The sequence below is a fragment of the Suricata suricatta genome, chromosome 4, assembly GCF_006229205.1.
Source record: "Suricata suricatta isolate VVHF042 chromosome 4, meerkat_22Aug2017_6uvM2_HiC, whole genome shotgun sequence".
Lineage (NCBI taxonomy): Eukaryota > Metazoa > Chordata > Mammalia > Carnivora > Herpestidae > Suricata > Suricata suricatta.
The window spans coordinates 86,046,885-86,063,203 of NC_043703.1; the positions used below are offsets into that span (position 1 = coordinate 86,046,885).

General features: G+C 41.7%; 1 protein-coding gene across 1 annotated transcript in view; it reads left to right on the forward strand.

The window, feature by feature from the left end:
- RFX8 (RFX family member 8, lacking RFX DNA binding domain) overlaps nt 1-16,319 on the forward strand; it is a 57,169-nt gene that overhangs the window by 13,011 nt on the left and 27,839 nt on the right. Inside the window, exons 3-4 of the mRNA XM_029938495.1 lie at nt 4,188-4,249; nt 5,252-5,329. Of these exons, the coding sequence (XP_029794355.1) occupies nt 4,188-4,249; nt 5,252-5,329 (140 nt within the window). The remainder of the gene's footprint in view (nt 1-4,187; nt 4,250-5,251; nt 5,330-16,319) is intronic.

Genomic DNA, 16,319 nt, shown 5'->3' on the forward strand with positions numbered 1-16,319 from the left:
GTGCTTCCCATGCTGCTTGGAACCTGCTCATCGGGTGTCTTTGCCCCCTCCTGAAAGAGCACATGAGCGGGCAGGATGACCTCTCTAGAAATCCTTGGGTGATACAGAGCCCTGTTGTCACTCTTAATTTACCACATAATATCAGTTTGATGCTCAGAATGTCCCCTTCTATATACCATCCAGGCTGAACTGGGTTTAAAGTAGACTCTTCCCCAGCCCCTCCAGGATGCTTGCTTGCCTACAGAGAGCAAGTGCCCTCCCTACCCCCACTTCCTGAAACTTGCTGGAGATGGTTTGGCCCCTCTGGGAGCAGGGGAGGTAAAAATGGCTAGAAAGTTCCTACTTCTCAGCTTCATACTTTGGGAGCCATACTCTGGCTTCCTGGTCCCTTTGGTGGTTTCTTCAGAGCAGACCATGGGAATGTTCCAGTATGCTTCCCTTGTCTTGGTGAATGACTCTTTTGGAAGCCTGGCTGTCCATTCTGGGGGCCTCTTGCTGGGCAGAGTCTGGGCTCTCCCACACGTCAGCTCTTCTGCAGACAACTTCTGGCCGTGGGAACTACTCGGCCATCCTCAGCCTGAATAGACTGTGGGTGTGCCGGCTGAAACCAGGGTGCTGGCCACTCTCCTCTGCCTGCCCTCCAAGTCCGCTGGCCAGCCCACCTCTTGTCTATCAGGAGGCCTGTGCCAAGGCCAGATGCTAACTGCAGGGGCCTCACAAAGAGCTCCTCAAGTGAATCATGAATTCCCTTCTGCTAGGCCTGAGGTGACTGAGCCACATCCTGTCCCCCACACCCTAAGCAGGTAAGAGGGTCTTACCACAAGGAATCCCCTTACACCTCCTCCTCTCTCTACCTTATGAGTGATTTGTGTTGGGGGCTTTATAGGGTTTTAAAACCCAATTTTAGCTAAATGCTTGAGAATTCAAGTCTCCTAAGATGTGCATCTCAAAATTCACTTTGCTATCTGTTGTCTGTTGTCTTCATGCCTCCGCCTGCTGAATAGATACCACATAGATGGATGGATTGAGACATTGATGTAAGGATGGGTGTGTACAGAGGTGGATGGATAGGGGGATAGACAGCATGCAGTATGGTATATTTTTTATCTTGTTTTTTTCATCATGATAAGTGAACTCTCTAATTCTCATCCCCTATTTTCCCCATTCCCCTACCCACCTCCCCTCTTGTAGCCATCAGTTTGTTGTCTATTATAAGAGTCTGTTTCTTGGTTTGTTTGTCTCTTTCCCTGCCTCTCTCATTTTTCCTTCGCTTCTTTGTTTTGTTTCTTAAATCCTACATATGAGTGAGATCATATGGTATTTGTCTTTCTCTGATTGACTTATTTTGCTTAGCAATACTCCCAAGTTTTATCCAAGTTGTTGCAAATGGCAAGATTTCATTCTTTCTTTTTGTGGCTAGATAATATTCCAGTGTGTGTGTGTGTGTGTGTGTGTGTGTGTGTGTGTGTGTGACATCTCTTTATCCATCCATCTATCAGTGGGCACCGGGACTGCTTCCATAGTGTGGCTATTGTAAATAATACTGCAGTAAACAAAGGAGTGCGTGTATCCCTTTGAATTCATATTTTGTATTTTTGGGGTATTATTGATATGTGATTACTGGATCACAGGATAGTTCTGTTTTGAACTTGAGGGACCTCCATACTATTTTCCAGAGTGGCTCCACTTGTTTGTTTTCCTCCCAACAGTGCAAGAGGGATCCTTTTTCTCCACATCCTCACAAGCACTTGTTTTCTGAGGTGTTAACTTTGCAACATGATATGCTTTTTAAAGAACACTAAGCCTGGAATTCACCTAATTAAGTCAATCCTGGGAAAGTTATTTCCTTTTTTGTGCTTCAACATCATCAACTGTAAAATGAAACAATTCATAATGTTAGTGATCGTCCCTACTTTATGAGACACTTTTAAGAAATTAATGAGGGGTGCCTGGGTGGCTCAGTCGGTTGGGCGTCCAGCCTCGGCTCAGGTCATGATCTCACAGATCGTGGGTTCAAGCCCCTCATCGGGCTCTGTGCTGACGGCTAGCTCAGAGCCTGGAGCCTGTCTGTGTCTCCCTGTCTCTCTGACTCTCCACTGTTCATAGTGTTTCTCTCGGTCTCTCAAAAAATAAATAAAAGACATTAAAAATATATATATTTAAGAAATTAATGAGAGAACACCTGTAAAAAGAAGTGAGCAGTGCTAGCACATAGGAAGCACTCAAGAAATAGTTACTTTTTATTATTACATGCCTATTTATTTCTCAGAATATTGTAAATATTTTCACATTAAAGTATTTTAAAATAAATGTTGTATAATAGTACAAAATATTTTATGGATGTTCCAGGATTCATTTAACCATTTCCCTTATTGGGAATTTAGGTTGTTTATAATTTTTCTCTTTTCTAGTCGCCATCTGTACCTGGTATCTTCCCTAGGAGAGATTTTAGACAATTGCAACCAATTCCCAACCCTTGTGGTAGTTCCTGATATCCCAAATCCCTAATATTTTTAACATAGAAAATTTGTTGGCTAAGAACTTTATTTAGCTGTTTCAACTTGCACTTAGATTAGGGAGGATAAGCATTTTTACATGCATTTTAGCCACATGTATCCTGTGTGTATACATATTATCACGAGACCATTTTCTATTGAGATATTGTTGTTTTCCCATTAATTTATGTGAGCTATCTGTATATTAAATACATACTTTTTTACTTATGAAATTTTTGGGAAATAATTGTCTCAGTTGATTTTTACATTTTAACCGATGTACCTGATCATAAAATGGAATCACAGGATAGGCTGGGTTGGTATTACTCAATTAAATAAAATGTATAGATTTGTATGCTGCTGACAACTAGGCAATTTATTTCTGCTTCTCCCTCTAAAGCACCAGATTGTTTCCCATGGCCTTAAATCTGAGCCTGCTGCATAGGACATGATAATTCTTTTAGATACCTACTATTTTACAACTTAATATATAGGGAAGGTTTTAAGTGAGTTTCTTAAGAGGTATTGGGATTTCCAGAATCCGTAATTGAAAGAAGGCATTTCTGGCCACTAATTCTGCATTTTTAGATTTTGCTGATGTTTTCATTTATCTCCTATCATTTATTCTTCATCTGTACATTTTGGTCCCCCTTCGCTGAAGGAATCTCTCAGTTTGGTCTCACAACCTTGATGTTCAGTTGTGTAAGACTTGCCTTTCCTATTTCCTCATTTTTCCTACTCCAGAGTTGGGGGGCTTCTGGTAGGAACTGAGGGCTGGAACCAGACCAGAGAAACCTTAGACACTGTCAAATCCTACTACTTGAAAGTTAAGGAAAAAAGAAGGAGGGTTGTCACAAGAAACTAAACAGAAAAAGAGGCTTTATGATTACAGAGGAAATTGTAGAAAAATAGCAGAAATCATTACTTGACTGCTCGAAACACTGTGCCTTCTGTGTTCTGTGTTTTTCTAATTCCTCCATGCTCCAGGATTTCCACTTTCAACAGACATGCACTTGGATACCATGCATGTCATAGACCTCTTCTAATAAGGAAAATGGAACAGACTTCTATTTTTTAAATGTGATTGATTATAAATACATATCTATGCTAACAAAACACATCAAAAACAACTAGGAGATGAGAAGTTGAGTCAGAAGTAGCTATGTTACTCAATATTTTAATAGCACTTGCTACCAGAACCTTAAAACAAAAAAATTGGTAAACAAATGAATAATAAAAAGTGAAAATGACTATCACATTGGAAAAAGAGGAAAATAGTAAAATCATGGCAACTTACACGATGGACTATTATGCAGCTACTGATAATCTCCTTTTGAGAGACTTCTTCATGACAAGGGGGAATGTTTATGGTCCAATACTTTCTCTCCAATAGGGGAGAAATTAGAAAGCAAAACTGCACACATGCTGTTTCACATGTGTACCCACAGAGTACATACACATATTGAGGCTTTGGAAAAAATGAGAAGGAGCCACACTGGGGTTCAAATGGTAGTTTCTGCTGAAGGGTATATTCTTGTCTTGATACTTGTCTGATTTTTCCAAATTTCATTTACATATATTTTCTTTATAATAAAAAAGAGGAAATATAGTGTAAACACTGTCAGAGAAGAAACTGTATGTTTTATTTCTAAAATTTCAAATTGCAGCTTTTAATCTGACTTCTTCTTTCAGCTTGTGCATTTGGCTTTTCCTGATCTTGGTACCCGGAGGCGAGGCACGAGAGGAAGTGCCAGGTATGTGTATCAGACACACATTTTGAAAATTCACAAAATGGATGATTTAAAAAATGCAAAACTAAACCAACTATAAATATCAACTCTTACCAAAGAATTCTCATAATTCAAATGAAATCCTAGTGCCTGGAATAATTTAGGTGATACTAGAATGACGTATTAGTTTCTATTTTCTTAGTGTTTTTGTTAAAGATATGAAAGTCACAATATGTTTTCTTGTTCAAATAATTACAGAGAGCAACAGAACTGTTTTAATTACTCTTTGAACTAAAATTTCTAAGTATTTGTCTAATTAGCATATTTGAATCATTTTCAGGAGACCAGGTACCTAGGTTCTATGTATTTTTAACGCAAAAGGAAATTCCAGTGTTATCAGGTGCATCAGGTTATAATTGTCACTCAATTACCATTGTTATTTGTTGTTTGTCTTAAATGAAGAAAAATAGGAGAAATCAGTGAGATCAGGAAATCAGTGAGAAGGGACAGAGGCCAAATTAGGAAAGGGGCCTGCTACCCACGAGGGAATGAAGACAGCCGGAGTGTTTGCCAAACTAAACACTGGGTAACAGTTAATTCGAAAAAGTTTTGTCCAGCCGCTGTGAGCCTGGACCAGCAACTACAGTTTCCCGGCTCAGCAGATGCCTGGGCTGCAGAGAAGGAACCGACTTCCCTCTTGGGTTTCTGAGAACTCAAGTCCAGTTCTCAGTATGAGGAACATTGGTATCACTCGTCTTCACTTTAAAAAGGTTTGTGGCAATGACAACAGGAGGCTCTCCCTGTCACATCTGTCTAAGACCGGAGTGTCCTAAATTGGGGGAGAAGAGTAGAACATTTGCAAGCCTGTTTCAAAGCTGATGTGGATGAAGTAGTAAGCAATTGTCTGCGTAACAGAGCTAATAGATGGAGTCAATGATAAAACTCCGAGAAGAACTTCAGGTCTGTCACTTCTGTAAAACATGTCAGAGGTTTGACATAGTCTTTAATGCAACCTTTATTTTTCAGGTATCATTATGATGGAATCTGTATTAAGAGAAGTTCTTTCTTCTATGCCCAGTATTGCTACCTTCTGGGAGAAAAAAGGTATCACAGTTTAGTATCTGTCAGTTAGGTATTTGGGTTATGGGTCACTATCCGGATTTTTTTTTTTTTTTGGCTGTTCTGATATTAAGACTTCTTAAGGATGGAAACACATACAGCATGTCAACATGGCTTTGATATGGGCAGTAAATCAGTCTCTGACAACATCATTATCCAGAGAAAGGCATTTCCAGTTCATTTCTTGGATACTTTTTAATATAATTATCATCTCAGTTGCCAGAGCCATTTTTCACTGAGTGCATCTTTGTTCTTCTCAATTTCTCTGTAAAATTTGATGGAATTGGCCACTTCTTTCCCAAAACTTTCTTTAGCTCTCAAGACTGTTTTCATCCAATTTCTTCCCCAGAACAACCCTTCTGGGTCTCCTTATCTCTCTTCTCCCTGTAGATGCAGGCATTTTCCTGAGACCAATGGTGCTCTTCCAACCTTTGGCCCCAAGGTATTTTATCCTTCTTTATCCTTCACCTATCACCACACCCTCATGGATGACTCCTCCCCTAAGACATTTTTGATGGCCCTTTCTCTCTCACCTCCCAGCCATTCCTATCTACTGGACATCTCCATGTAGATGACCCACTGGCACCTCATACTTAGTATGTAGAAATCTAAATTCTTAATCTCCCTCCAAATCGTTGCTGCCTCTTGATTTTCTTGTTTGAATCTATGATACCAGTAGGTGGAATCTGCACAAAGTGTGACCCCAAAAGCCATCCCTGACTAGATCAAGAAAGAGAGAGTCAGCCCAGAGATGGCTCCAAAGCTGTGGAGCTCATTCAGATGAGCGCGTGGACCAAACAGGAGGCGGATCAGAAAGATCTCTCCATGACAGGGTCTTCAGTTGGTTGAGTCAGTGTCAACAGAAGGGAGCACGATGACTCAGCCCAGCCTGTCCCATGAAAACCTCAAACTTAACCTCAAATAAAGTCATCACATTCTTCTTTCAACCAGCTCTTCCTCTTAAATGTCTTATTCATCAACTAGTCACAAAGTTGGAAAAAATACATCAACAAAAAACTAAAGAAGTCAGGAAAGGGAATAGATAGGAGATTTATTTCAGTTAGGATTAGAGCTTTCCTTGTGCTAATGTATTCTCCCGCTTGCTGACCCAGACACTCCTGAAAGGCTGGGCCCAGAGCCCATGTCTCTTTGTTTGCCTTCAAACACCCAGCAGGCAGTTTGGCTGGCACTCAGCAGCAGCTAGAGGCCCTTAGTGTCCTGAGGCCTCTGGGTGGAAGTCACAGAGAGAGGGTCTGGAACTGGTCGTTATGGGGAAAGAAGTAGGCTCAATCCTCAGCAAGGGAAAGGAAGACACAGGTAAGAACAAGGACAACATTGGTTTATCCATGATCTAGGCCCCACAGCAGGTGCTTTTCATGTTCAACACGTATTTATTAATATTTCATAATTGATAAGCTCTGTAAAGTCTTAGCCAATTAAGAGATATTTTCTTTATTTATTTATTTTTATTTTTTTAATAGTTTATTGTCTAAGAGATATTTTCAAGCACTAAACTCTAAGATAACCTCCTTACCAATTCCACATTTTTTTAGAAATACTAAATATATATTTTAGAATGTAGAAATGTAATAAATGACATATTGCTGTTAATAATCTATGAAAATATGTATCTTTTATATAAGGACCTGTGTGACAAAATTAGGTCTTGAAATAAAAACTTCATTTCTCCAGTTTTCAAGTAATGAAAACTATAGGAGGGGCACCTGGGTGGCTCAGTTGGCTAAGCCTCCAACTTCGGCTCAGGTCATGATCTCACGTTCATGGGTTCAAGCCCCGCATCTGTCAGCACAGAGCCTGGAGCCTGCTTCCAATTCTGTCTCCCTCTCTATCTGCCCCTCCCCCACTCATGCTCTGTGTCTGTCTCAAAAATAAATAAAAACATTAAAAAAAAAAAAGAAAACTATAGGGCTTGCCCATTCATTCATTTGTTCATTCAACAAATATTTGAGTTCCTACAGTAAGTCAGGTCCTGTTCTAGTTACTGGTGATGAAGCAGTAAACAAGACAAACAAGGTCTCCCTCTTGTCAGTTTTAGTGGGAAAGATGTAAGACAATAAAAAAGGAACAGTAGCAAGATTGATCTGAAGACAATAAAATGGAGTCATGGGGAGCCTCCTTGAGAAGATGCCTTTTGAGCAGAAATATGAAAAAAAGAGTCAGCCAACTGCTCCACTAGCAAGGGCTGCAGCCCCCTGTAAGCCCACTATTCGGCTTCCCTCTCCTAATCCTTTGTTCAGAGTGCAGATTTTTCTTGGGATTTACATCTCTGCCTGCTGACAGTTCTGGATTACAGGTCTCTCCAGTGTCCAGTCCAAGTATCCATGGAACATAAAAAGAAAATCCAGAGCACGCACCACACTGTCACTTCTCTAGGCAACCCACCTTCTTTCCAACTTTCACAGCGCTTGCATCATGACCCGCTGACAAATTCTGGGGTATTTATTCGTATTAGAGTGAGCAGCAAGGAAAAGTGAATCTACACTATCTTGTATATACTATACATCATTCTAGCTGCCTCAGAAGCCTCCTGAAAGCAGACCATGTATATATTATAAATTAACGTTATCAGTGATCGGAATGCTTGATTATATGATTGCGTCTAACAAATTAAAATATGATGACAGGGACTTTGGGTTGGGACAAGATGGCATGGATCCATTTCTTTCTGCTCCTCCTTGCCAAATACAGCTATGAACCCTGGAAACAATGCAAGAAGCAAATGAAGAAAAACTCCAAAGGTGGCAAGAAGAAAGCGAGCTGGTTGGACTTCACAACCAGATCAGTGATAGGGCAGCCTGCATCTTCCCTCACGCACCCAGGCCCACTGGTTCCCAACCCCCTACCTAGCAAGAGGAGGCATCCAGGTAGACCCATCTCTCCTCTCACTCCTCTAATAATATCAGGCAAGGGGCAGCAGGAGGGAGTCCCACCAGAAATAAACAGCTAGTAAGCACTCTCCTTACTCACTGGGTCTGAGACACCTCTTTTCCACCACGAGATACACTAAGGAGTGTGAGCTAATCTGTCAAGGGAGACCCAGCTCTAGTAAGTGGTCTCGTCCAGGAAGCCTCTGTCCCCACTCCACCTAGAGGCAGCTGGGGAGCACAAGTGGAGGGAGCCCCTACTCCACAGAGACAAATCCCCCACCCAGTCTGGGAAAAGCCCTCCAGTCCCCCAAGGCAGCACCAGCTAGGAGACCCAGTGGCACCAGATAAACCAGGCAGACTGAAATAATATATTCGTGCTCGTAGCAAAAATACAAGGATACACAGTTGAGTCATAAGGCAAAAAGAGGCAGAGGTCTGGAGGAGTCTCTCTGCAGGCTTCCACATGCTCTTGCCCTCCCGTGAGGGTTACACAGAGGGCACTCCTCTGTGCAACAAAAATGCCGTAACACGTGTAACGTTTCTGTTCAGGTAGGCCCATTATGAGACTCCTCACTCAAAGTCTGTATTGGGGGATGGTCATAAGCACATTCGTCCTAGCATGTGCCAAAACAACAGATCCCGAAACTAAAGCAAGTTATTCAATAAAAACTATATTGTTTGCACAAACAGTCTAGGCAGAAAGAACCACTCTTATCAGTTAGCTGTTGACTGAGAACACCCTGGGAACAAAGTTCCCAGCCTCCAGACAAGGGCCAATCTTGCAAGCACAACTTTCTAAGGAGAGCAGTCTCAATACTGCTGTGTTATCTCTTTTCTGCACAATTGTCTGACCCTGTGAATACATGAAGAAAACATTGAATTGCACTCTTTAAGTGAGTGAATTGTATGGTATGTGAATTATCTCTCTATGAAGTTGTTTAAAAAAAAATCCCAGCAAGTTTTTTTTGTAGACATAGACAAGCTTATTCTAAAAGTTATGTGGAAAGGCAAGGGCCTAAAATAGTTCAAACAGTCTTGACAAAGAAAAATCAAGTGGGAGGAAACGCTACATGATACTGAGGCTCAGTGTGTAGTTACAGGAGTGTGGTTTTGGTGGGGGCACAGACACAGACCAATGGAACAGAGTAGAGAATCCATAAATAGATGCAGTCAAATATGCTCAAATGGCTTTTCACAAAGGTGCAAAAGTAATTCAGTGGAAGGAGACTAGATTTTCAACCAATGATGCTGGAATAACTAGATCACCACATGCCAGAAAAAAAAAAAAGAAAAGAAAAAGAAATGAACCTCACAACTAAACTTCACAATTTATACAAGAATTAACTCAAAATAGATCATAGATGAAACAAACGAAAAACCAAAATGGATCATAGACTTATTTTTAAACCATAAAAAAGTTAAACTTAAAAAAACTTTTTGCCTAGGGCTAGGCAAAAAGTTCTGAGACCTGACACCAAAACCATAGTCCTTAAAAAGAAAAGCTAGTAAGTTGAATCTCATCAAAATTAAGAATTTTGTTCCATGAAAAACTTTATAAAGAGGATAAAAGACAATCTACAAACTGGGAGAAAGTGCGACCTACATATCCAACAAAGGACTAGTACATAGGATATATAAAGAATCCTCAAAACTCAATAGTAAAAAAAAAAAAAAAAGAAAGAAAGAAAGAAAGAAGGAAGGAAAGAAAGAAAGGGCAAAAGAGGAGAGCCTGGGTGGCTTGGTTGGTTAAGTATCCCACCTTGTCTCAGGTTATCATCTCACAGTTCATAAGTTCTAGCCCCGCATCAGCCTCTGGAGCCTACTTTGGATTCTGTGTCTCCCTCTCTCTCTCTGTCCTCCCCCACTCATGCTCTCTCTCTCTCCTCTCTCTAAAAATAAATAATCATTTTAAAAAAGTGTCCAAAAGACACAATTATACATCTCACTGAAGAGGATTTATAGATGGCAAAGGAACACATGAAAGAATGGTCATCATCATTAGTCATTATAGAAATGCGCCAAATAACACCTCAATGAAATATAACTACACACCTACCAGATTGACTGAAAAAAAAAAAACAAAAACCCAGCAACACCACCAAATGCTGGTGAGGATTCCGAGAAGCTGGATCGCTCATACGTTGGTGGTAGGAATGCAAAATAGTGTGGCAGTTTTTATAAAACTAAACATACAATTCACATCCAAACCATTAATTGTACTCTTGGATGTCTATCCCACACAAATGAAAATTTATATCTACATAAAAATTCGTGCATAGTTGTTCATAGAAGCTTTCTTTATAATAACCAAAAATCAGTTTTCATTGAGTGAATGGTTAAACAAACTCTGGAACATATATACCATGAAATATTACTCAGCAACAAAGAGGAACAAACTATTGATAGAATAGCTTGGATGAATCTTTAGATGCTGAGTGAAAAAAAACTCCTGTCTCAAAAAGTTCCATATCTTATGATTCCATCCATAAAACATTTTGAAATGACACAACTTTTTAAATAGAGGACAGGAGTGTCTGGGTGGTTCAATTGGCTAAGCGTCCAACTCTTGATTTTAGCTCACGTCATGATCTCACGGTTCATGGGATCATGAAGCCCTGTCTCAAGCTCTGTGCTGACAGAGACAAAGCCTGCTTGGGATTATCTCTCTCCCTCTCTGTCCCTCCCCCATGCTCACTCTCTCTCTCGCCCGCTCAAAATAAATAAAGTTTAAAATTAAAAATAATAAATGGAGGACAAATTGGTGGTTGCCAAGGACCTGGGGGTGGAGAAAGATGGATATGATTATGGAGGAATAACACAAGGATCCTTATGATCATAAGAATGTTCTGTATCTGGTCTGTGGTAATGGATACACAGATCGCTATAGGTAATAAAATTGTAAAGCACTGAATACACACAAAAATGAATTTAAGTTAAACTTGGGAAATTTGAGTGAGATCAGTGAATTGTATTGATGTCAATATCCAGGTTGTGATATTATACTATAGTTTTGCAAAATGTTACCCTTGGGGGGAATTGGGTAGAGTGTAAAAGAAACCTCTGTAAATCATTTCTTACTTCTTGTCAATCTATAATTACCTCAATTAAAAATTTCAATTTCAGGGGCACCTGGGTGGCTCAGTTGGTTAAGAGTCCATCTTTAGCTCAGGTCATGATCTCACAGTTCGTGGGTTCGAGTCCTACATTGGCTCTCTGCTCTCAGCACAGAGCCTGCTCTGGATCTTCTGTTTCCCTCTCTTTGCCCCTACGCTGCTTGCTCTATCTTTCTCAAAAAAATGAATAAAAACATTTTAAAAATTTCAATATCAGATAGTAAATCAGGCCTAATCCTACATAATGACAGGTCCCATAAAGTATCCCCCACACAAATCTACCCCATTTCTCAAGGACATATTTCCAGATGTCCTATTGTTTCGTCTGCTCATGAGCCCAGTCTCTCTTCTCACAAAGTTTGGGTCTTCCCTTTATTTCAAAGCACTCTCCTGCACGTTCATCTGTGCGGAAATCGCAACGGCAGCCTGTTGTTCTTCCTCTGGAGACCTTAAACTGCCTCATTACCTGCACCGAGCAGGACTTCTTAGACCTGAGAGGCACACAACGCTAGGAGCCCCCAGGTCCCAAGCACCTTGAAGTCTTCAACCCCAGTGAGTGGTAGGCAGTTGCATCTGCTCAGGCACCTTCTTACATCTGCCTTCAAGAACGTGACCCCACAGTGTTAAACACAGATGGGGAGCCCCCAGCAAACCACTGATGAGTGTATTCATGGTTCCCAAAAGTTGAATGGTCCAGTGAAGCAGGCACTTCTCTATGTGAGGCCTGATTTACAAAAACTGTCTTATGAACATATGCCAAAGAGAAAAAGGAATACGAATTTTCGGTTTTGTTGTTGTGTTATTATTGTGGGTTTTTTTCCCCTTTTTTGAAAGAGCATGCCCTGTTAGGAGTGTCTTAGAGTAGAATGTACTCCAAACCCAGCAATAAGCCTCTGAATCATTGAACTATGTGCACACTGCTCTGTGGCATCCTGTCTGTCTTTAATTTCCCCCTGGACCTTGTTTTAAGGAAAGAAGTGGAAATGCCAATAAGAGCATCATCAGCCTAGAGAAATGTGGCCAGGAACCAGGGATGGTAGCAAAGGGGTGGCTTTGGGGGACTCTGCTTCCCCTTCACCACCACCACCAAGCACTGCAAAGAAGTGTGTAATAATCTAATTAAAATAAGTTTAGTCTCAGGGTGCCTGGGTGGCTCAGTCAGGTATCTGACTTCAGCTCAGATCATGATATCATGGTTCATGGGTTCAAGCCCTGCATCAGGCTCTCTGCTGTCAGCACAAAACCTGCTTCTGATACTCTATCTCCCTCTTTCTGCCCCTCCCCTGCTTGTGCTGTGCTGTCTCTCAAAATAAATAAACATTAAAAAGATTTTCAAAACAAAATAAAAGGTAAAATAAATTTAGTCACAGAATAAGCCCTTATCTCCTCCTTATGTCCTCCATATTGCACCTCCAAAGGCCTATCAGAATAGGAACTCTGATGCTCGGGTCTCTGACACCATCCACCTCCCCCCTCCCCCACGCAAGCAGAAGCAGCAGGAGGACATGACCCAGAGCCTGAGACGACACACTAATGGTCCCTTAACTGGACACCTAAATAGGTGGCCAAGGAGCAGATCGGGAGTCCAGAGTGTCAACAACCTTCGTTTGCAGGGAGTGGGGCGGGGCTTGCGCTGAATTTCGCTAAAAAACTGCTGAGGCAGCGTCTACCCTGAGCCAAGCAGAGAACGAGGTTTGATTTTTCAAAGCAAACAAAAAGTTTGAGGCTTGCTTTTTTCCAAAAAAAAGAAAGAAAGAAAAATGACTATAAATATGCAGTGTGTACCATGTGAAAAGGACTCCTTCACAAAATCCAGAACGTTTTCCCTCCTGCCCCTCTCTCCAGGGTAATATAATTTTATAGGGAATAGGCCTCCCCAGATTCCGACTTTAGCTGGCATCCAAACTGAGACTTGGAGCTGGGTATAATTGCTGACCTAGAAACTCACTGCAGAATTGCGGCCAGAGTATAAAATGTTTGGTTATTGTCTGGGGAGAAGGGGGGAATGGGGGGAGAGAGAGAGAGAGTGAGGGAGAGAGAGACGGAGACCATCATATGTGTGTGATTGTCACATCTAGAGAAACAACCCAGCTTAATTCACTGTTGTCTCTATCTCTCAGGCAAAACCCCCGCTAATCTGTCCCAAGGAAAACCTTTTTGTCATTTTGCAGAGAAATGAATCCCATTCTACCTAATGTAGATTCTGAAATCAATTGTACAGACTCTCATGTTTCTGTCAGGAAATGTGGAAACAAATCCCTGCCCTCATTCCCCCCCCCCCCCAGAAACCTCTCTCTCTCTCTCTCTCTCTCTCTCTCTCTCTCTCTCTCTCTCTCTCTCAGCTTTTCCAATTTAGGATATTAAAGGCCTTTAAAAAGCTTCTAGAAATGTGCCTTCAACATTCCGTGCCTTTGTTCTTCAGTCCTTTGTTCTTCTGCCAGCTCTTGAGCCCAGGGGCCGCCTCCGCGGGCCCCGAGCCTGCGGAGTCCAAGGCTGTGGGTCCACAGCTGGCTGGTCGTGCCGACAAAGCAGAAGGGCGAAGGTTCGTCTTTCAGACCACACCACCCTGGAGGAGAATGAGTTCACAGAGAGCTGTCAGCCTGGCAACTGTGGGCACCACAGACCTAATGATGTCAGAGAGAACACCAGCAACTTCTTCAGAGTCTTTCTCTAGCCCCAAGAAGGGCTTCTTTTCCTTCTGTTTGCGCAGCCCCGGCACCCAGCGGGAGTTGAGCCTTCCTGGCTCTGATGAGCCCCAGAGGGCCTAACTCTTAGGTACTAATAAGGTGTCCAAGTTGCAACCCGCTTACTGGCCCTGTCCACCCTATGGTTTTCAAGGCCAGTTAGAACTTGTTATGGTTAAAAAAATAACGCATTACCTGGTTGCTGCCTAGCAGTTCAAGAAACCTATGTGTGGAGAATTCTACCCTAGACCGCACCCTTGTATGGAAAGGATTTTAAAGCAGTAACGCTCCTAAGCCTCCTAAGCTCCAAACACTGGACGATCTAATGTGCTCAAAACCTCCCTCCCTCACTGAGCTCCAGCCAGAGATGCCCACTACAAGGCCACATGTTTGCTATCTGCCGGTGGAGCTTGACTTCTGCTTGCTGAGTTTTACCCCAGGAGGGTGAATGTAAATGAATTAGACTTTCAACACTTCCAAAGGTGTTCCCTGCAGTCATCATTTTGCAATTAAGTTGTTCATAAAGTCTAATGGGTCAGGGCAAAGCAAGATAAAAAGCAACAGCCCCCAATGCAGAACATGACTAATCTGCAACACTCAGCAAACCAGTTTTACAAATAAGGTAGTTTTTCCTATTTTAAGTTTCCGAAACCTGACATCTTACTTTGTCCTTCTTGTGTACATTATTTTTCATCCCACCTGTACCTCTTAAAAGGCAGAATAGTAGAAGAGGTCATAGAGATGAGGCTCTACAGTCAGAGCCGTGTTTCTAGCTCTTTGAATTGTTTCTTTTTTCCGATATATAAAATGGGGATAACAATGAGTTATTATCTACCTACCTCTTGGATTGTTGGAAGAATTTAGGTAACACCAAGTAAAGCCCTTAGCAATGAGTAAGTGCTCAGTGGATTGCAGTGATTAGTATCATTAGTATGAGCAAACTTACACTGAAGAAAGCTTTTTCGCAATCCTAACACACATCTTTATGTGAATGCATATGCTTACTATTTTAATTTTAGCTACAAAAATATTCATTAAGTTCCTCTTCTCCTATGAACTAATTAATTAATGTGCTTTGAGTAAAACTTGAAATTAGATCCTTTAATGATCTGAAGGTGAAGCACCGTTGCTCTACAGTCTGACGCCAAACAAGTACGGTCCATGAATTAGATTTTATTGCATTTTTATCCTCCTTTGTAATTGCTTCAAGTCATTTCCCTGCTGTTGGAGTGATTTGAGAGGACAAATTACGAGGCCAAAATGATGTAAATGAAAGTCTGGAATAATGACAAATGATGTCAAAACCTGAGAATGTGAATGCAAATTGCACTTAGGCTAAAAGAAAGCCAAATGCCAAAAAGCATATTAAGCTAACACTGCATTTGAAAGATTTTATGGGGGAAAGAAAAAAGATGAGTTGTGTGCCATGTAATCACGTCTCCATCCTCTTCATGCTGGACCCTTCTTTTGCCAAATTGATCATAAAAATGAATTAAAGTAAAATGTGGTTCTCATGCTGTGTCTACACTGCACTGAGTGAAGTGGACAGTTTGTAAGGCCCCAGAGGAGACCTTCCTCCACTCTCCCTGCTTGAGGCCCAGACAAAATCTTCTAACCATCACCTAGACCAAGGAGGGCTTGGAGTCCATGTGATCACAAAGGATACAGGCTCTGGGAGCTGGAAAAGGTCTTGGTGGGGGAGGAAAAAGCCCATCTCCACCCTTTATAGGGTTGGAAAATTGAGGCCTTCAAAGTTCAAACAACAAGCTTAAGGCCACATCCCAAGTCAGTGGCAGAGCCTGGCAAGGATGCCTATTCTATTGTACTGTGCCAATTCCCAGCCTTCCTTCGTCCTCAGTCTCTCTCCCTCCATTTCCAGCAGACCCTGTGCAGCACCTCCTGACCCCATTCCCTATCCCAAGTAGCTAAATCCTGACATACTGGGTGTGGTCCAGCTTATACTCTGGAGCAGGAGCCCACAACACAGGTGACCTCACTGGGCAGACTCGATTCAGCACCATGAAAGCATCTCAGGCCTCAGGGAATGAGGGAAGAAGACGTCTTAGACTGGAAACCCTTCCTTCATGGCAAGGCTGGATTTGGATATCGGTGTGGTTTTATTAGAACCATATTTTAGCAATGGCTATGCTTTTGACCACAACCTAATAAATGTCCCACAGGATTGAACCAGAATCGCACATGGGAAGTGATACAGTGACAGTGACCCCTAGAACACAAGACCATCCTGGCTGGCACTCTGAAAGCTGAAAGTGTCACCTCCAGTGCTATT